The sequence below is a fragment of the Onychostoma macrolepis genome, chromosome 03 (genome assembly GCF_012432095.1).
Source record: "Onychostoma macrolepis isolate SWU-2019 chromosome 03, ASM1243209v1, whole genome shotgun sequence".
Classification (NCBI taxonomy): Eukaryota; Metazoa; Chordata; class Actinopteri; order Cypriniformes; family Cyprinidae; genus Onychostoma; species Onychostoma macrolepis.
Window position 1 is genome coordinate 44,540,514 of NC_081157.1, and position 14,528 is coordinate 44,555,041.

The 14,528-nt window shown below is 33.1% G+C and overlaps 1 protein-coding gene across 1 annotated transcript; it reads left to right on the plus strand.

The window, feature by feature from the left end:
* The first annotated feature begins 10,678 nt into the window (after nt 1-10,678).
* LOC131538093 (phosphoinositide-interacting protein-like) lies at nt 10,679-12,757 on the plus strand. Its single transcript, XM_058771941.1, has 2 exons — nt 10,679-10,765; nt 11,944-12,757. The coding sequence occupies exon 2, from the start codon at nt 12,020-12,022 to the stop codon at nt 12,416-12,418; it is 399 nt and encodes a 132-aa protein (XP_058627924.1). The 5' UTR covers nt 10,679-10,765; nt 11,944-12,019; the 3' UTR covers nt 12,419-12,757.
* The last annotated feature ends 1,771 nt before the right edge of the window (nt 12,758-14,528 follow it).

Here is a 14,528-nt window from a genome sequence, read left to right on the forward strand (position 1 = left end):
TTACTATAGAAAAACTATATGTGACCCTGGACCACAAAACCTGTCATGAGGGTCAGTTTTTTAAAAAAATTGAGGTTTAGACATCATCTAAAAGTAGAATAAATAAGCTTTCCATTGATGTATGGTTTGTTATGATAGGACAATATTTGGCCGATATTCAACTATTTGAAAATTTGGAATCTGAGGGTGCAAAAAAACAAAATATTGAAAAAAATCGCCTTTAAATTTGTCCAGATTAAGTTCTCAGCAATGCATATTAATAATCAAAAATTAAGTTTTGATAGATGATTATCTTATATTACTTAATATCCTAATGATTTTTGGCATAAAAGAAAAATCGATCATTTTGACCCATGTATTTTTGGTTATTGTTACAAATATTCCTGTGCTACTTATAACCGGTTTTGAGTTCCAGGGTCACATATTGATTTGGTAAATGTCACAAAAAATAAGAAAATAATTTAATAAGGGGGGAAAAGACAATCACAAAAAGCTTACTATGGTAAAATATTATAATGTGCAAAGTCACATATTGGTTGTTACAAACAAACCAAAAAAACAAAACCACAAACAATTTATTATGATTTTTCTGTCAAAACAAAATTGTTGTTGTTGCTTTTATTTATTTATTTATTTATTTTTTACCATAACTGTTGTGGTACATTTTTGTTAGGTTATTTCAGCCTGGTGTTCTCCAGTAATTTTTTCTTTCTTCACATGCATTTATATCACTGTGGCTTATAAAAATGTTTCTGAGACAATTACATTTCAAGAATGAGAAATTATAGGTCAAGTCGTAGGAGTAAAACTTGAGAGCTCTTAAGAATAAAGAAAGTGATGGCAGAAACACAGTCTTTTGGTCTCAGAGCGATGGGGCTTAGCATCACATTTTTATACTGTGACATTTGGACTGCCTATAAAATGTTTTTGTTGTTGTTATTGAATATATATTAAAAAAAAAATATATATATATATATATATATATAAAAACCATGCAGGATCAACATGCAGCTCAGCAATGAAGCCCTGCTGAACTGTCAACAGTGAGTCGAGACCGTAGCCGTTCACATTAATTATGCTGAAGAAACAGACAGAGAAAGTGCTGTGGGTGAACATTCACCTCTGAACACCGTTTATATGTTTCCCTAAAATAAAAGTTTTGAATATAAGTGCATATTTCATGCATTCCCAAAAAAAAAAAAAAAAAAAATCTTCATGCTACTTCATCCTTCATCCAATAATAACCCAGTATTTAAAAAAATAAAAATAAAATAATTTTAAAAAACAATGCAAAATAATGCAGTTTGAGTTCGCTCTGTTCTCATCAGCTCTATATTGTTTATCCAATTTGTTAATTCACTAAATGCAAATATTTCCTTCAGCCATTAAATTGTCAAAGCAACTATAGATTTCTTGCAAATTATCATTTAGCAACTTATACATTTGCTGCAAAATATCATTAGCAACTCAAAAAAACTTAATTATGTTTGTCTTTTGGATACAAGCATCTTCTAAATGAGTATATGTATATGCAAACATTATTTGTCATCATTTTTTCTTACATATTGTTTAATATGTAATATGAACTCCATGCCTCTGAAGAAAACGGCTTGCAAAACAAAGATATTAGTGTAAAAATTAACATTATAAAGTCAATAATCTTCAAAAAGTAAGCACATCATTTATTGATGCTGCAGTTATGGGAGTTTACAAAGTTTTATCCATATAAGCAGCATTCAAACAAAATTAAAGTGTTTATTTAGACTCTGTTAGGCTACTTGAGATGATATTTGAGGGAATATAGTTGGTCTATTGTGTTTTTATGCAGATTCATAATCATTTACATTTGTTGTTATGCGTGATTTAAAAAAACCCTGGATGGTTAATTAGAAGTAATTGCTTTTTTACAGTGTTGCACATTAGCAGTTTCCTTATACTTAAGAAACCAATAAGAATGTGACTTTACCACAGTTAGGGAAAACTCCACTTGTGTCAGGCCTAAGAAAACCCATATCCATGGTAAAATCAATGTAAAGCAGTGTAAAGTTGTTCATTTTCTTGTTGTCCCGATGCTCTGAAAGTCAACAGCGCTGTGAATCTCTCTGTAATACTCTCTCCATCTCTCTCCCACACAGAAAGCGAGTCTTGTTCGGGATCTTTGGCCCCATAACTCTTCTTTATTGCTTTGGCTGACTTTACCGCGGTAAGCGCTGACAGAGGCCTTTGTGCTCTTAGAGGAACGACATGTATTATAGGAGTCAATGGGTTCAGATCCAGTTTGAGATTCTGGACAACAAGTTCAGGATCCGGAGAGCAGATGCAGTGAGGAAACGCTTCACAAGATGACTGGTGTGTTTTCAGGTATTTAAAGATGAAGTTTGTCGTTTTTAGGATGTTCAGAGAGCTTGTAATGTTTACAGTCACTATACGTCAGTCATAGGTCATTTGAACAGACAATTTCAAGGAATAGTTCACCCAAAAATGACAATGGGCCAGAATGCACTCACCATCAGGTCATCCAAGATGTAAATGAGTTTGTTTCTTCATCAGATTTGGAGAAATGTAGCATTGCATCACTTGCTCAATAATGGATCCTCTGCAGTGAATGGGTGCCGTCAGAATGAGAGTCCAAACAGCTGATAAAAACATCACAATAATCCACAAGTAATCCACACCACTCCAGTCCATCAGTTAATGTCTTGTGAAGAGAAAAGCTGCATGATTTCTCTCCTGATTCAGACGAGACGAATCTTTCACTGGAGAAAGCAACATTATGGGTAGAGGACTTATATGTTTGGAGTTAAAAAGTCTTAATGATGGATTCGTTTCTTACAAACATGCAGCTTTTCACTTCACAAGATGTTGTTGGACTGGAGTTTTGTGGATTATTGTGATGTTTTTATCAGCTGTTTAGACTCTCATTCTGACGGCACCCATTCACTGAAGAGGATCCATTGCTGAGCAACTGATGTGGTGCTATATTTCTCTTAAAACAGATACATAGCTGTGTGATGTCAAACATCTGTTTTATTATATAAATAAAATGATGATCCAACAACAAATCCTAAAACCAGCATGTGCATTTGAGTTTTGTGGTGAGAAACATATTATCAAGGGTGAACATAGAGACCATGCAAAGCTCACAAGTGCAAAATACATGGAGATGCATTACAAAACATTCAGTTAATCAAAAGAACAGCAGTAAAATATGTTGCTTGTTGCTTGCAGTGTTTACATGAAAGTCTTTAAGGCACAATGAATGAATAAATTATTATTATTATTGGTCATATAATTTTACCTCAGAAAAAAAATGGATAATATGGCTCCTGGTTTCATGAAATGTTTTACAACATGTCACTGTCAGACAGAAAGAGGGTGCTTTGATTCACAAATGAAGGTTTTATTAAGTTGTATTCATCATTCATCTCTTAAAAAACTTGCTAACGCGGGAAATATTATTCAGATACATAAAACATATTAGTTTTGAAACGCTTTTCCCCAGTGAATTCATTTGGAGCTGATTGTGTTGAACATGCAGTGTTTGCAGTCTGAAGGCTCATCGCAGCTGCTCTCTGTAAAGTCTAATAGAGTCTGACTCACTGTGTTTCTCTAGTGCAGGTTTTCAGATATGAGTATTAACTAATTACCCAGACAGACTCAATAGTTTGCCGTTTGATCAGAGATGATGAGCTGTTTACTTATGACATTCTCACAGCACACAATAATTACCAAATAAACATCCTGCATCAACCCTTATCGGTTTTTGATGTTTGTTGTTTCTGAAACATGAGAAACTGTCAGAGCAAACATCTAAAACATAATTTAAATTTGAATTAATCTGCAAAAAATAGATTGTTTTCTTTCATATTGCATAAAGCAATTATATATAACCCTTCTTCTCTTGCTTTTTGATTTGTGTGTTATTGCTCAGGTTTCTAGTTGGTGTCAATTCAATTTAAGTCAATGTTTGTGTACTGTAAAAAGAAGGGATAATTGCACTTAAAATAAATTAATACAAGAAGTTACAGTAAATTATGAAGTAAATGAAGTAACTATGACCTTTCGAAAAACTTCACTAGATTATACAGGGTTTACAATGCAAACAATTTATTAATGTTATCTTAAAAATTAATACAAAACATTACAGTACATTTTAAAGTAACTATAAGTTTACTTTATAATTTGAAAAACACATTTTACTAGATTTAGGGCAGTTTTACTAACAGCTTGTGGCAGCGCAAACCGTCTTTTGGCGTTAAATTTGTGCTGTCAGGTTTTACTATAAAGACGCGCAGTCACGAATTAGCGCTGAAAAGGCGTGTACACAGTTATTTTTGCACCTGACCTTATTGAATATGCATTTGTAGGAGTTTCCTTTTCAGATGCAAAAGTTATGGGAGGAGAATATTCTTTACTAACATTACTGGCATTTGCGCCATTATTTAACTCCCCAAAAAAGCATGTCTTAAACTATTTTGCGCTTGAAATGACTGCAATTATTGTTGCTAGGAGGAAGCACAGCGTGAAAGAAAGAAATCATGTGGTAATTTATTTGGAATGCAAGAAGAACACGAAAATATCTTTGCCAAGCCGTGTTATTTTTAATTTGCTTCAGGAAATAAAAGACGACTTTGAAACCTCAATTCCAAAAAAGGGAAACTCCTATGCATATTTAATAAGGTGGTCAGGCGCAAAAATAACTGTGTCCACGCCTTTTCAGCGCTAATTCTTCACTGCATGCCTTTAGTAAATCCTGACAGTAGCCTACTATTTTAATGCCAAAAGGCGGTTTGCGCTGGCGCAATTGTGTTAGTAAATCTGGCCCTTAGTCATTTTACCTACACGAAAACTACAAAAAAGTTACAGTGAGTTAACTTTCTAAATACTTTGACAAAACAAACTTTTTAAACATTATATTTGAGGGCATTTTTTTTTTTTTTTTTTTACTGTATGTATCTCTTTTAAATGTATGAAAATTGAGGTGAACAATTTTCTGTTTCATTTTGAAAAATTACATATCAAATTTTTATTTAGATTTTATTTTGGTTATTAGTTTAATGCATTGGATTGTTAGTGTTCATCTTTTTCTTATTTTTACATGAGTTCACTTGATTTTTCAAACTAAAGAAGCTATGAGTCAATACTGAAATTGATCGAGCCTCAAGAGGAAAATGAACAACTACTGCTTGTTAGTCAGTTTAACAGAAGGCCTGTCATAAATGTTAATGTGCGTTTGAAAGAGTGAAAGGGAGCTGTTCAGTAAAACAAATCTATAAAAGAGATCTTCTGGGACCAGCGAGGGCTTGGTAACAATCCACACGCACACATGCGCACACACACACACACACACACATACATACATACATACATACACACACACACACTCCTACCCACACCGTGTTAAATAAGTAAGTAGCTCCTGTCAAAGGAAGGGAACATGATAAATCCACACCAGTAAACAATGAGAGAGATGGGCTGGTCTCTTGGTGAGTATTTGCATATGTTACTAATGTGATCACCCATGACATTTAGTCCCTGGATAACCAGTGTTTGTTTTCTGCTGGATGTGTGTTTCACTGGCTGCATTAATGCTAAATAGCAAGTCATGTGAGTTCCCACTGCTTTTGCCGTCTACTGTGATGTCTACAAAGGCAGCTCCCTTTTTGGGCAACATCCAAACTGACTGATTCAGAACAACACAGTGAATAACACAAATATTGGGTAAAATAGTGATTTTATTTACTATTCTTTTTGCTATAAGTAGCCTATTGTTTTCTTGTTTTTGTTTTTTTTTTTCAAAAATTTGGGATTTATATCATTGCAATGCATTCTGGACATTGTCTTTTCATAAAGGACATATGCGATGCTGCTTTAATTTGGAGAAATTAAAGAAAGCAACATAATTTGGAGTACTTACCCCCTGTGCTACATGATATGATATGCAGCTCACTAGATTTCAGCCACTGTTTAGTATGATTTGGGGTGATTTATAGATTTATGTTTTCTTGGTTGTAACATAAATCTGTCACTCCTGCCGAATAATAACACACAATAAAGTTCACCTACATCTTGGATGGCCAGAGGGTGAGTAAATTAACAGCAAATATTCATTTTTGGGTGAACCATTCCTTAAAGGCCCGTTATATTCCACACCAACGAACAAGTTAAACTTAAAATTTAAATTTAGTCATTTAGCAGATGCTTTTATCCAAAGTGACTTACAAATGAGGACAATGGAAGCAATCAACAAATGAACAAATAATATGCGAGTGCTATAACAAGTCTCAGTTAGCCTAAAGCAGTTCACGTTGCAAGGGATTTTTTAATTATATAATAAATAAAAAAAACAGATATAATATTAGTGATTCAAACATCGACTGTCGTTTCTCTGTAGGCGAGGTGTGGACCTCCCTATTCTCATTGAATTACAACAATTATTAGTCTTCGTCTTTGATGTGAACGGCCTTTAAAAATACAAACACCGTGTTAAATTTGTCTGTTTCAGATATTTCCAACTTCGGATCTAATTTTCCATCATGTTTTCTGACCGATGAGTTCTCCGCAGTCTGTGTGGTTTTTGTTCAAAGCCTGGTGTGAGCTGCTAGTTCTGGCATATAGGGTGATTTGTCTGATTTGAAGCAGATTTATCGAGTTATCTGTCTGGCTGCAGGGCTTTTCGTGTTGCGGTGAAGATGAACATGAAAGGGCTCTCCTCTTTCTCTCTTTTTTTTTTTTTTTTGAGGATTTATCTGTGTTTGTATCAGTGTAGCTGCTTGTTCGAAGTAGATCGTCACGTTTTCTAAAATGTGTTTTCCTTTGATTAAGTTAACTATGTCAAGAGGTCTGGATGCAAACATAACTCTCCGAGAAGCTAAACTATGACAGCCAGCAGCTTTAAATCAGCCCGTTGATCATCATAAGAGATGGCCATGTCAGATGTGATCAGTGTGACCGCAGCTCATAAAAACGAGCTGGCTTGTAAAAAAAAAAAAAAAATGACAGTAAAATTTGGTCCTGAAAGAACCTGGAGGTTTCATAGCACTTTTATCATCACAGACCTGGGCTGACTCACAAGAATAACTACAATCTAAACCTAATTTATGTTGGTAATCTCTGCCTCACATTTAGACACTCTCTACCGTTATATTAGGGTTATATTTTTACACCATTATGTCACCCGTGCTTTAAAATCATCTTTAACTGGTAGCTGTGTTTTGGAACATGGTAGCTGGTTTATTAAAGCTGGTCAAGATGGTCATTAGTTGGAAAACCATGGCACTCTCACAGGTAACAACAGGTTATAAAAATGCTGTGGGAATATTAGTTTTTGAAATGTCTCAATTAGAATGTTCCTTTAAAAAAAAAAAAAAAAAAAGATTCTTAGATCATTCTACTACTACCTAGACCTATTTAATTTTCACCCAGAATATGTTATTTTTTAGTTCGATTCTCTTGGAATGAAGTAACTTAATATTTCAATCAATATTAATATTAATTTCTATATGCCCACATGAAAATAATTACTGTAGTAATTTATAGTAAATACTGTAGTGTTTTTGAACCATATATAGTAAATTGTATTATACTGTATATTTTATAGTATTGACTTTAGTGAACTGATAAGCTGTAATAAATACTGTAGTATACTTTAGTTTTTACTACGGTAAACTCTAGTGTATTGTAGTATAATATACCCATATAGTTGTACAAAACGTAGTATTGGGTAAAGTAATGTGTTTGTATTACTGTAGTTGTTATATTACCACAACAAATTAATTAAAGTATTTTACTATAGTATGGTTCAAAAACACTACTCATAGTACTACATTTACTATGAATTAATAGTACTTTTTAAAATTTTCTTCTCTTCATGTGGGTAGCCTACTAATAGCCTATGTTTGAATATTTTAAGTATTATTTCCAATCGGGTTTTGACCAGATCCATTCCGGGGTGAGATGGAGCATTAAAGTTCTGCGGTTCGGTTTATAGGCTACTTGTTTCCATGGAGAGATGGACTATTATTGCTTTGGTTCTGCTCTACAGGAGGGCAGATGATATTTCTAAGGTTGTCGATAAACAGCTCACAACCTTGACTGTGTGAAAGTGTGTGTAGCTTGTCTTTCAGAGAGAACACAGGCAGTAGGCCTATAGATTTTCTTTAACTAGTGGGCTATGGCTTTCCTGCTGTTCAGAGTCAGGCTGGTGGTTAATGATAAAGCTCTACTGCCCTCTAGTGTTGAGCGCTGGTACGTCTTATTCATTTGAATGAAATTAAGTGCTTCCTTCAAATTGTTTGTTTTAATTAACTGTTAGAACAATGATTGCTTTGTGTCATTTAAAAGTCATTTATCCGTTCTTTATTTTTTTTTTTTAGGTAAATATTTTGTCTTTAGGTTTGTTTGAGTTTTATAGCGTGGCCTTTCATAACTTATTGCATTTTAGAACAGTTTATTTGCATTCTATTTTCATTATTTAAAAGGGAAACAAGTGTTAAATAATAATTATTATTATTAATAGTAGTATTAGTAGTAATAGATAGCATATACTATTATTTATTAATATTTTGAACTGGCTTTTATTTTTATATTTTCAATCTTTATTTTAGTCTTAGTTCCAGTTAAATTTTTTATTAGTTTATTTCTGTTAATATTAAGCTTTATTTTTTTTCAGTTTTAGTATTAGTAATTTTATTGCTTAAAATTACACTTAACTCTACTGTATGCTTAGGGACTTTCTTTCTTTCTTTTTCTTTCTTTCTTTTTTATTGTTATTTTGTTGGAAACAGCATGAATTGTGCCAAAAACATAATTGTGTCAAAACCTCAACCCCATTATGTAAACAAACCGGCATTTAAAAGGTTAGAATCCTGAAAATGAATTTGTGAAGATGGTTCAAAAATCTGTCAGTGAAAGCAGAAAAAAAAATCAATATATAATATCTTCATGACAGGTTTCTTTTCTTTTCTTTTCTTTTCTTTTCTTTTCTTTTCTTTTCTTTTCTTTTCTTTCTTTCTTTTTTTTATTTATTTTTTTTTATGACAGTTTTGTCCAAGAACCTCTTTGTAACTTTAACTTAACTTTTTTTTTTAAGTAAGTTGCAAAGGCAAGATTTTTTTTTTTTTTTCATCTAATATTTTTATTGTATTTATTCATTTTTAGCACTTATTTTATATCTGCTTTATTTCAATTACTTAACAGTATAACAATGTTCTTATTTGTATTTTTCCCCCAGCATGTATTTAATTTCCTCATGCTCCGCTTGTGCCGTGAATGTAATGACTCTGTCTCTCCAGAGCAGGTGGACTCAATAACAACAGTCACGCAGAACATTCCGGCTGTTTGCTTTCCCCAAACATAGCAGAAGCGACCCGCTGGAACTGCTCCGACAGACTCAGTGTTCGATTCAGGATTGTGTCTGAATACAGGCTCACGTCTGTTTGAATGAGAATGCACTGCACATGTAACACTAGGGTGTGAGATATCTGGAAGGCATGAGTGTGAATGATTCATTTCTCGTATCTGAACACAGCTCGTGGAATGCATCATTCTTCTTCATATGAACAACAGAATATGATGGAAAGCGACTCCTGCACTGAAGCTGGACTCTATGGAGAGAATCTGCCCTAATCACTCTCTGATTAATGATTTCCCGACAGATAGAAGGTGATCATGATGAGTTTGTGGATCACCGTGGGACACTTGAGCATCATGGGAAAACCACAACATCATTACTGATGAATTGAACACAGCACCACCACTAATGCATTATGAGAGAACACAAGCTTTAGTTGATGTGAATCTATCTATCTATCTATCTATCTATTGATCGATCGATCTTATCTTTCTGTAGCTCTTTCTATCATTTGCCTGTCTTCTCTTTTTATTTTGCTGGTTAAGAGACAATGAATGTACAGAGAGAGGAGGAGAAAGAAAAGGATGAGAGAGTGTGGAAATGAGAGGAGAGGAGGAGGGAGAATTCCACTTAGTGTCCATCTAATGCACTTTACCCCACACACTCTCTCTCACACACACACACACTCTCTCTCACGCCTCTTGGAGTCTTGGATCATCTCACAGCAGAGGAGTTGACACGACTGATGCTCATCTGACAGATCAGACAGATATCAGACTAAAGTGGATCCTCACGACACACACACACACACACACATCTGACAGGTAAGACCTTCCAATGTGTGACTTTTTGACCTTATTTATTCATAATGAAAGAGCAGCGATATACTGAAGTACAGAAATGATCTGCATATCTTAGTTCTTTTTTAATCTTTGCTTTATGCAGAAATGACTCCTCTGACTGTCTGCTCATAATTGCAGTTCACTGCAGTGTAATATTCACATGAGGGCAGTCTGTGATGTTTCTGAACAGTAGCTGATCAGGGTGTGGTCCTGTATGTCCTATAATCTCAACAGTTATTTCACTACAGTATTACTGAGATTTCCAACAGCAACAGTGCGTGTAAGAGTGACTGTTGGTAACTTTTATGTTGTTTATTAGACTTTGTTACATTTTAACATTGTTTATAGTCTTCTGTTTGGACTTTATTAGTGATGTTATTAATGTCTGTTTTAAATAAACTAAACGTTAGTGGTCTTGACATGAATGACATGTGTTGTTGAGGAGAGTTTATGCTGTTACTTTAGTAACTGATCAGATGCACCTGCTGGACCAGAAAACAGGTGAAAATAATTGCACAGATGCACAATGAAGGAGGAACTGGACCACATCTAAAAACTAGATGATGACAGAGTGTGTGTGCAGGACTCTCTTCATGACAGACACCCAAAACATCCAACTCTATAGCAACCACCCAGAGTACCTTAGCAACTGCCTAGCAATGCATTTAAAACCATAGCATCTCAACATCATGACAGCAAGTTTTCAGACATTTTCTAAAATAAAATAATAACAATACAGCACCAAAAAAAAATCATGGTTTGTTAGGGAAAACCATTTTCATATTAATTGATGAAATTGCGGGGTGCACTTTATTTGTCAGTGCACATTATTCAAAATAAACAAATAATCTTTTATTAAAATGCAGTAAATTACCCTGCCTCCAAAACGTGTTATTATAGTATTGTTATACTATTACACTTTCTTTAATAGTTTTAGTTTTTATTTTTATATTTTGCATTTACATTTAAATTGTTAGTAATTTTGTTGTGTGATTTGTGTTTTTTTTTTTTATTTTAGGTTTTGTTTATATATATATATATATATATATATATATATATATATATATATATATATATATATATATAATATTGTTTTGTTTGTTTGTTTTTAAGTTATTTTAGTACATTGAGTTTAACTCACTGAAAATGAGAAATATTCCCTTTTTATTTTAATTGACATTCATTTAATTTCAAGTAACTTTTTTTTTTTAGTTTTAGTTAACTTTAATATCCCTGCTCTTTATTTTGAAGTCTAGTTTATTTTATTATTAAATAATATTAAAATAAGAAATGCTTTTTATGGTTTTAGTTTTAGTTAACTATACGCCTGCGGTGAAATAACCTTTTCAGATGACCTAAGCAAGCAACATTAATATAAATGCATTATCAAATGTTTAATTTGCGAATGTAAGATTGAATGAGAAATGTATAACAATCTTAAACCATTTTATTTATTTTTTTTCAGTTAAAATATTATTTCAAATACCTTTTTTTTTTTTGGTGTGGTTGTATTTTTTTTCTTTTTTCTTTCTTTCTTTCTTTCTTTCTTTCTTTCTTTCTTTCTTTCTTTCTTTCTTTCTTTCTTTCATTTTTCAGACTTTTTCAGAGGCACTGCATGCATTAACAATAATGCATTATTAAATTAGTTTATTTTGTGAATGTAAGACTGAATGTTTAAATTCTTTGAGAGATCTCAGTTTCATTATTTAGTGCTTTCATTATTTTTTTGCTTTTCATTATTTTTTGCAGGCTCGGCCGAACCAGGCGTCACAGTGCGGTTTACCAGAAACTGTGTGAGGCGTAGGGGTGCGGGACGTCCGAAGACATGGTGTCTGTCCCAGAGCACCTGCCCCTCGGTGACTGTCCGCACTCATATTCCGGCGAGCAGCTCACACCTCGCTCCGAGAACACGGTCTTCAGCCTGGCCCACAACGACACCTTCTGGACCCTGCAGCCCGCTCCAGGGAAGTGCGAGTACTACTGGCAGGCCATCCTCCTCATGACCTCTGGGGGTAGCGTGCTGCTCTGCGGGATGGTGCTGAGTGGACTTTACTTCACTGGCTTCTCCATGATGGCCACCAATATCCTGGGCCCCGCTCTGCTGTCTGTGGGGCTGATGGTGCTGGTGGTGGGGGTGGTTTTGATGCCCATCACACGACAAATGAAGCATCAGAGCACAACGAAACGCCTCTGCAGTTACTACAAGCCACACATAAACCTATGAGGGCAATGTAAAGGAATAGTTCACCCAAAAATAAAACTTCTGTCATTATTTATTCACTCTCCACTTGTCCCAAACCTCCTTCATATGGGAGGTGAATAAATGATGACAGAAGTTTCATTTTTTGGGCGAACTCCTTTAAAGGCAAGACACTACAGGCAAAACACTGTTTTTTTGTTTTGTTTTGTTTGTTTTTTCATGCAGTGGTCAATTTTGTGATTTTGAGCTATTTTGCATCCATAACGTGTCGTTTTTTTCAGACCATGCTTATTATTGTCAACTAAAACATTTTTGTACTTAAAGCTGAAATAAAACAGATATTAGATGAAAACATGATCTAAACAAACGTGTAAAATGTTGCCTTGGTGACTAACTGAAATAAATGTAGGTTGAAGCACTAAATAAATATACTAACTAGAACAATTAACTAACAATAAGTAAGTAAATAATTAAATAAAACAAAATTACTAAAAGATTTACTTAAATTAACATGAAAACTGAAAATATAAAAGTAAAAGTTAATGCAAAATATGACTAAAACTTTAATAGTATATAAATAATAAATTAATAAATTAATCAAAAATTAGAAATGTTGCCTTGGCAACTAACTGAAATAAGCTGAAGTTAAAGCATCCAACTAGAAAGAAAGAAAGATGTTCTAATAAAAATATTAAGAGTCAAAGACCTGTAAATGTAAATGTAATATTCATAAAATTTTAATAAAACTAGATAAAGTATTGATAAATTAAAAAAATAATAATAATAAAAAAAAAAAAAAATATATATATATATATATATATATATATAAATATATATATATATATATATATATATATATATATATATATATATACATATATCTATATATAATAATACAAATATACAAATTTCATAATAATACAAAATATTAAATAGCCTAATAATAAACTAATAATACTAAAATAACACTGTTGCAGAGTAGTGGAAAGAAAACATCCAAAATAAGTGTTTATATATTTGAATATATTTTAATATCCTTAAAGTTTGTATTTTCAAAGTGTGCCAAAAATCTCCACTTCAGCAGCTCTTACATACACCAAACTTACCAGTTTTATTCCTGCCTATATTGTGAATGGTTTGGGTTTGTTCATGTATAATTCATCTGATTTATAAACGTTCTTTATTTTACTTTTTTTCTGGCTGTTGACAGTATTTTCTGATTTATTGAATGATAAGAGAAATTCGAAATTCCCTCTGTAAAAAATCAAACAAGAATTTGAACTTGGCTTTATAGGTGTCTGTTCTGGAAATGCATTAAAATATGTATACCTGTATTGAATTAGATAATGCCTCATTTGTGTATTTACACATAACATTTCAGAAAACTTATAATGCAAAACAGTTGCCTTAAAGTCCTTAAAGTGGGGAAACTTTCATATGTTTACTCTATTCACCTGTAGTGTCTTGCCCTAATGGAGAAATCGCATCTTTCATCTACCTGAACATGTATTAAACATAACTTGTTTTTTGGATGACTAAATCGGCAAAAAATCTCATAGACTCCACATCTGCAGCAGGAAACAGAGACTAAAAGATGGACTTCTTTACCTTTTGGATCTGAATTCTTCCGAAAATGTAAGAAAGTACAGTTTACAAAGTTTTTTCTGCTTTCCTCCATGAGTCTATTTAACCAGCGTGGCGACTAACCTGCCTGCTTTGTGTGTAGCTTTCAAACTGAGGTCAAAACTATGCATAATGTGAACATTAAAATAGAGTTTGAATCAAATTCTTTTACTGTGAGAAATGTTGTCTTTTTTAAAGCTGGAAATATGTAAAACAATATATATATTATTTATTTATTTTTTATTTTTTTATTATTATTCTTTGTTATTCTATTTAGTACTAGCCTATTTTGAATTTTCGTTTTCTTATCATACCATCCAATCAGAACGTGTCAGATTAAAGTCCTCAAACATGAATAGAAGAGAAAGATGCGTGCAGCTTTATAGACCCAGATCTCTCGTTTGAATGACTTGAGCCCACATTTGACAGGCAAATTTTTTAGGATGTACAACCTGACACAGAATCCAACATCCTGAGTTATTATTGGCGTGTAAACAAACAGCATCTATAT

What these genes read in the sequence shown, in the direction of transcription:
- LOC131538093 (XM_058771941.1), top strand. Translation starts at nt 12,020, where the DNA reads ATGGTGTCTGTCCCAGAGCACCTGCCCCTCGGTGACTGTCCGCACTCA.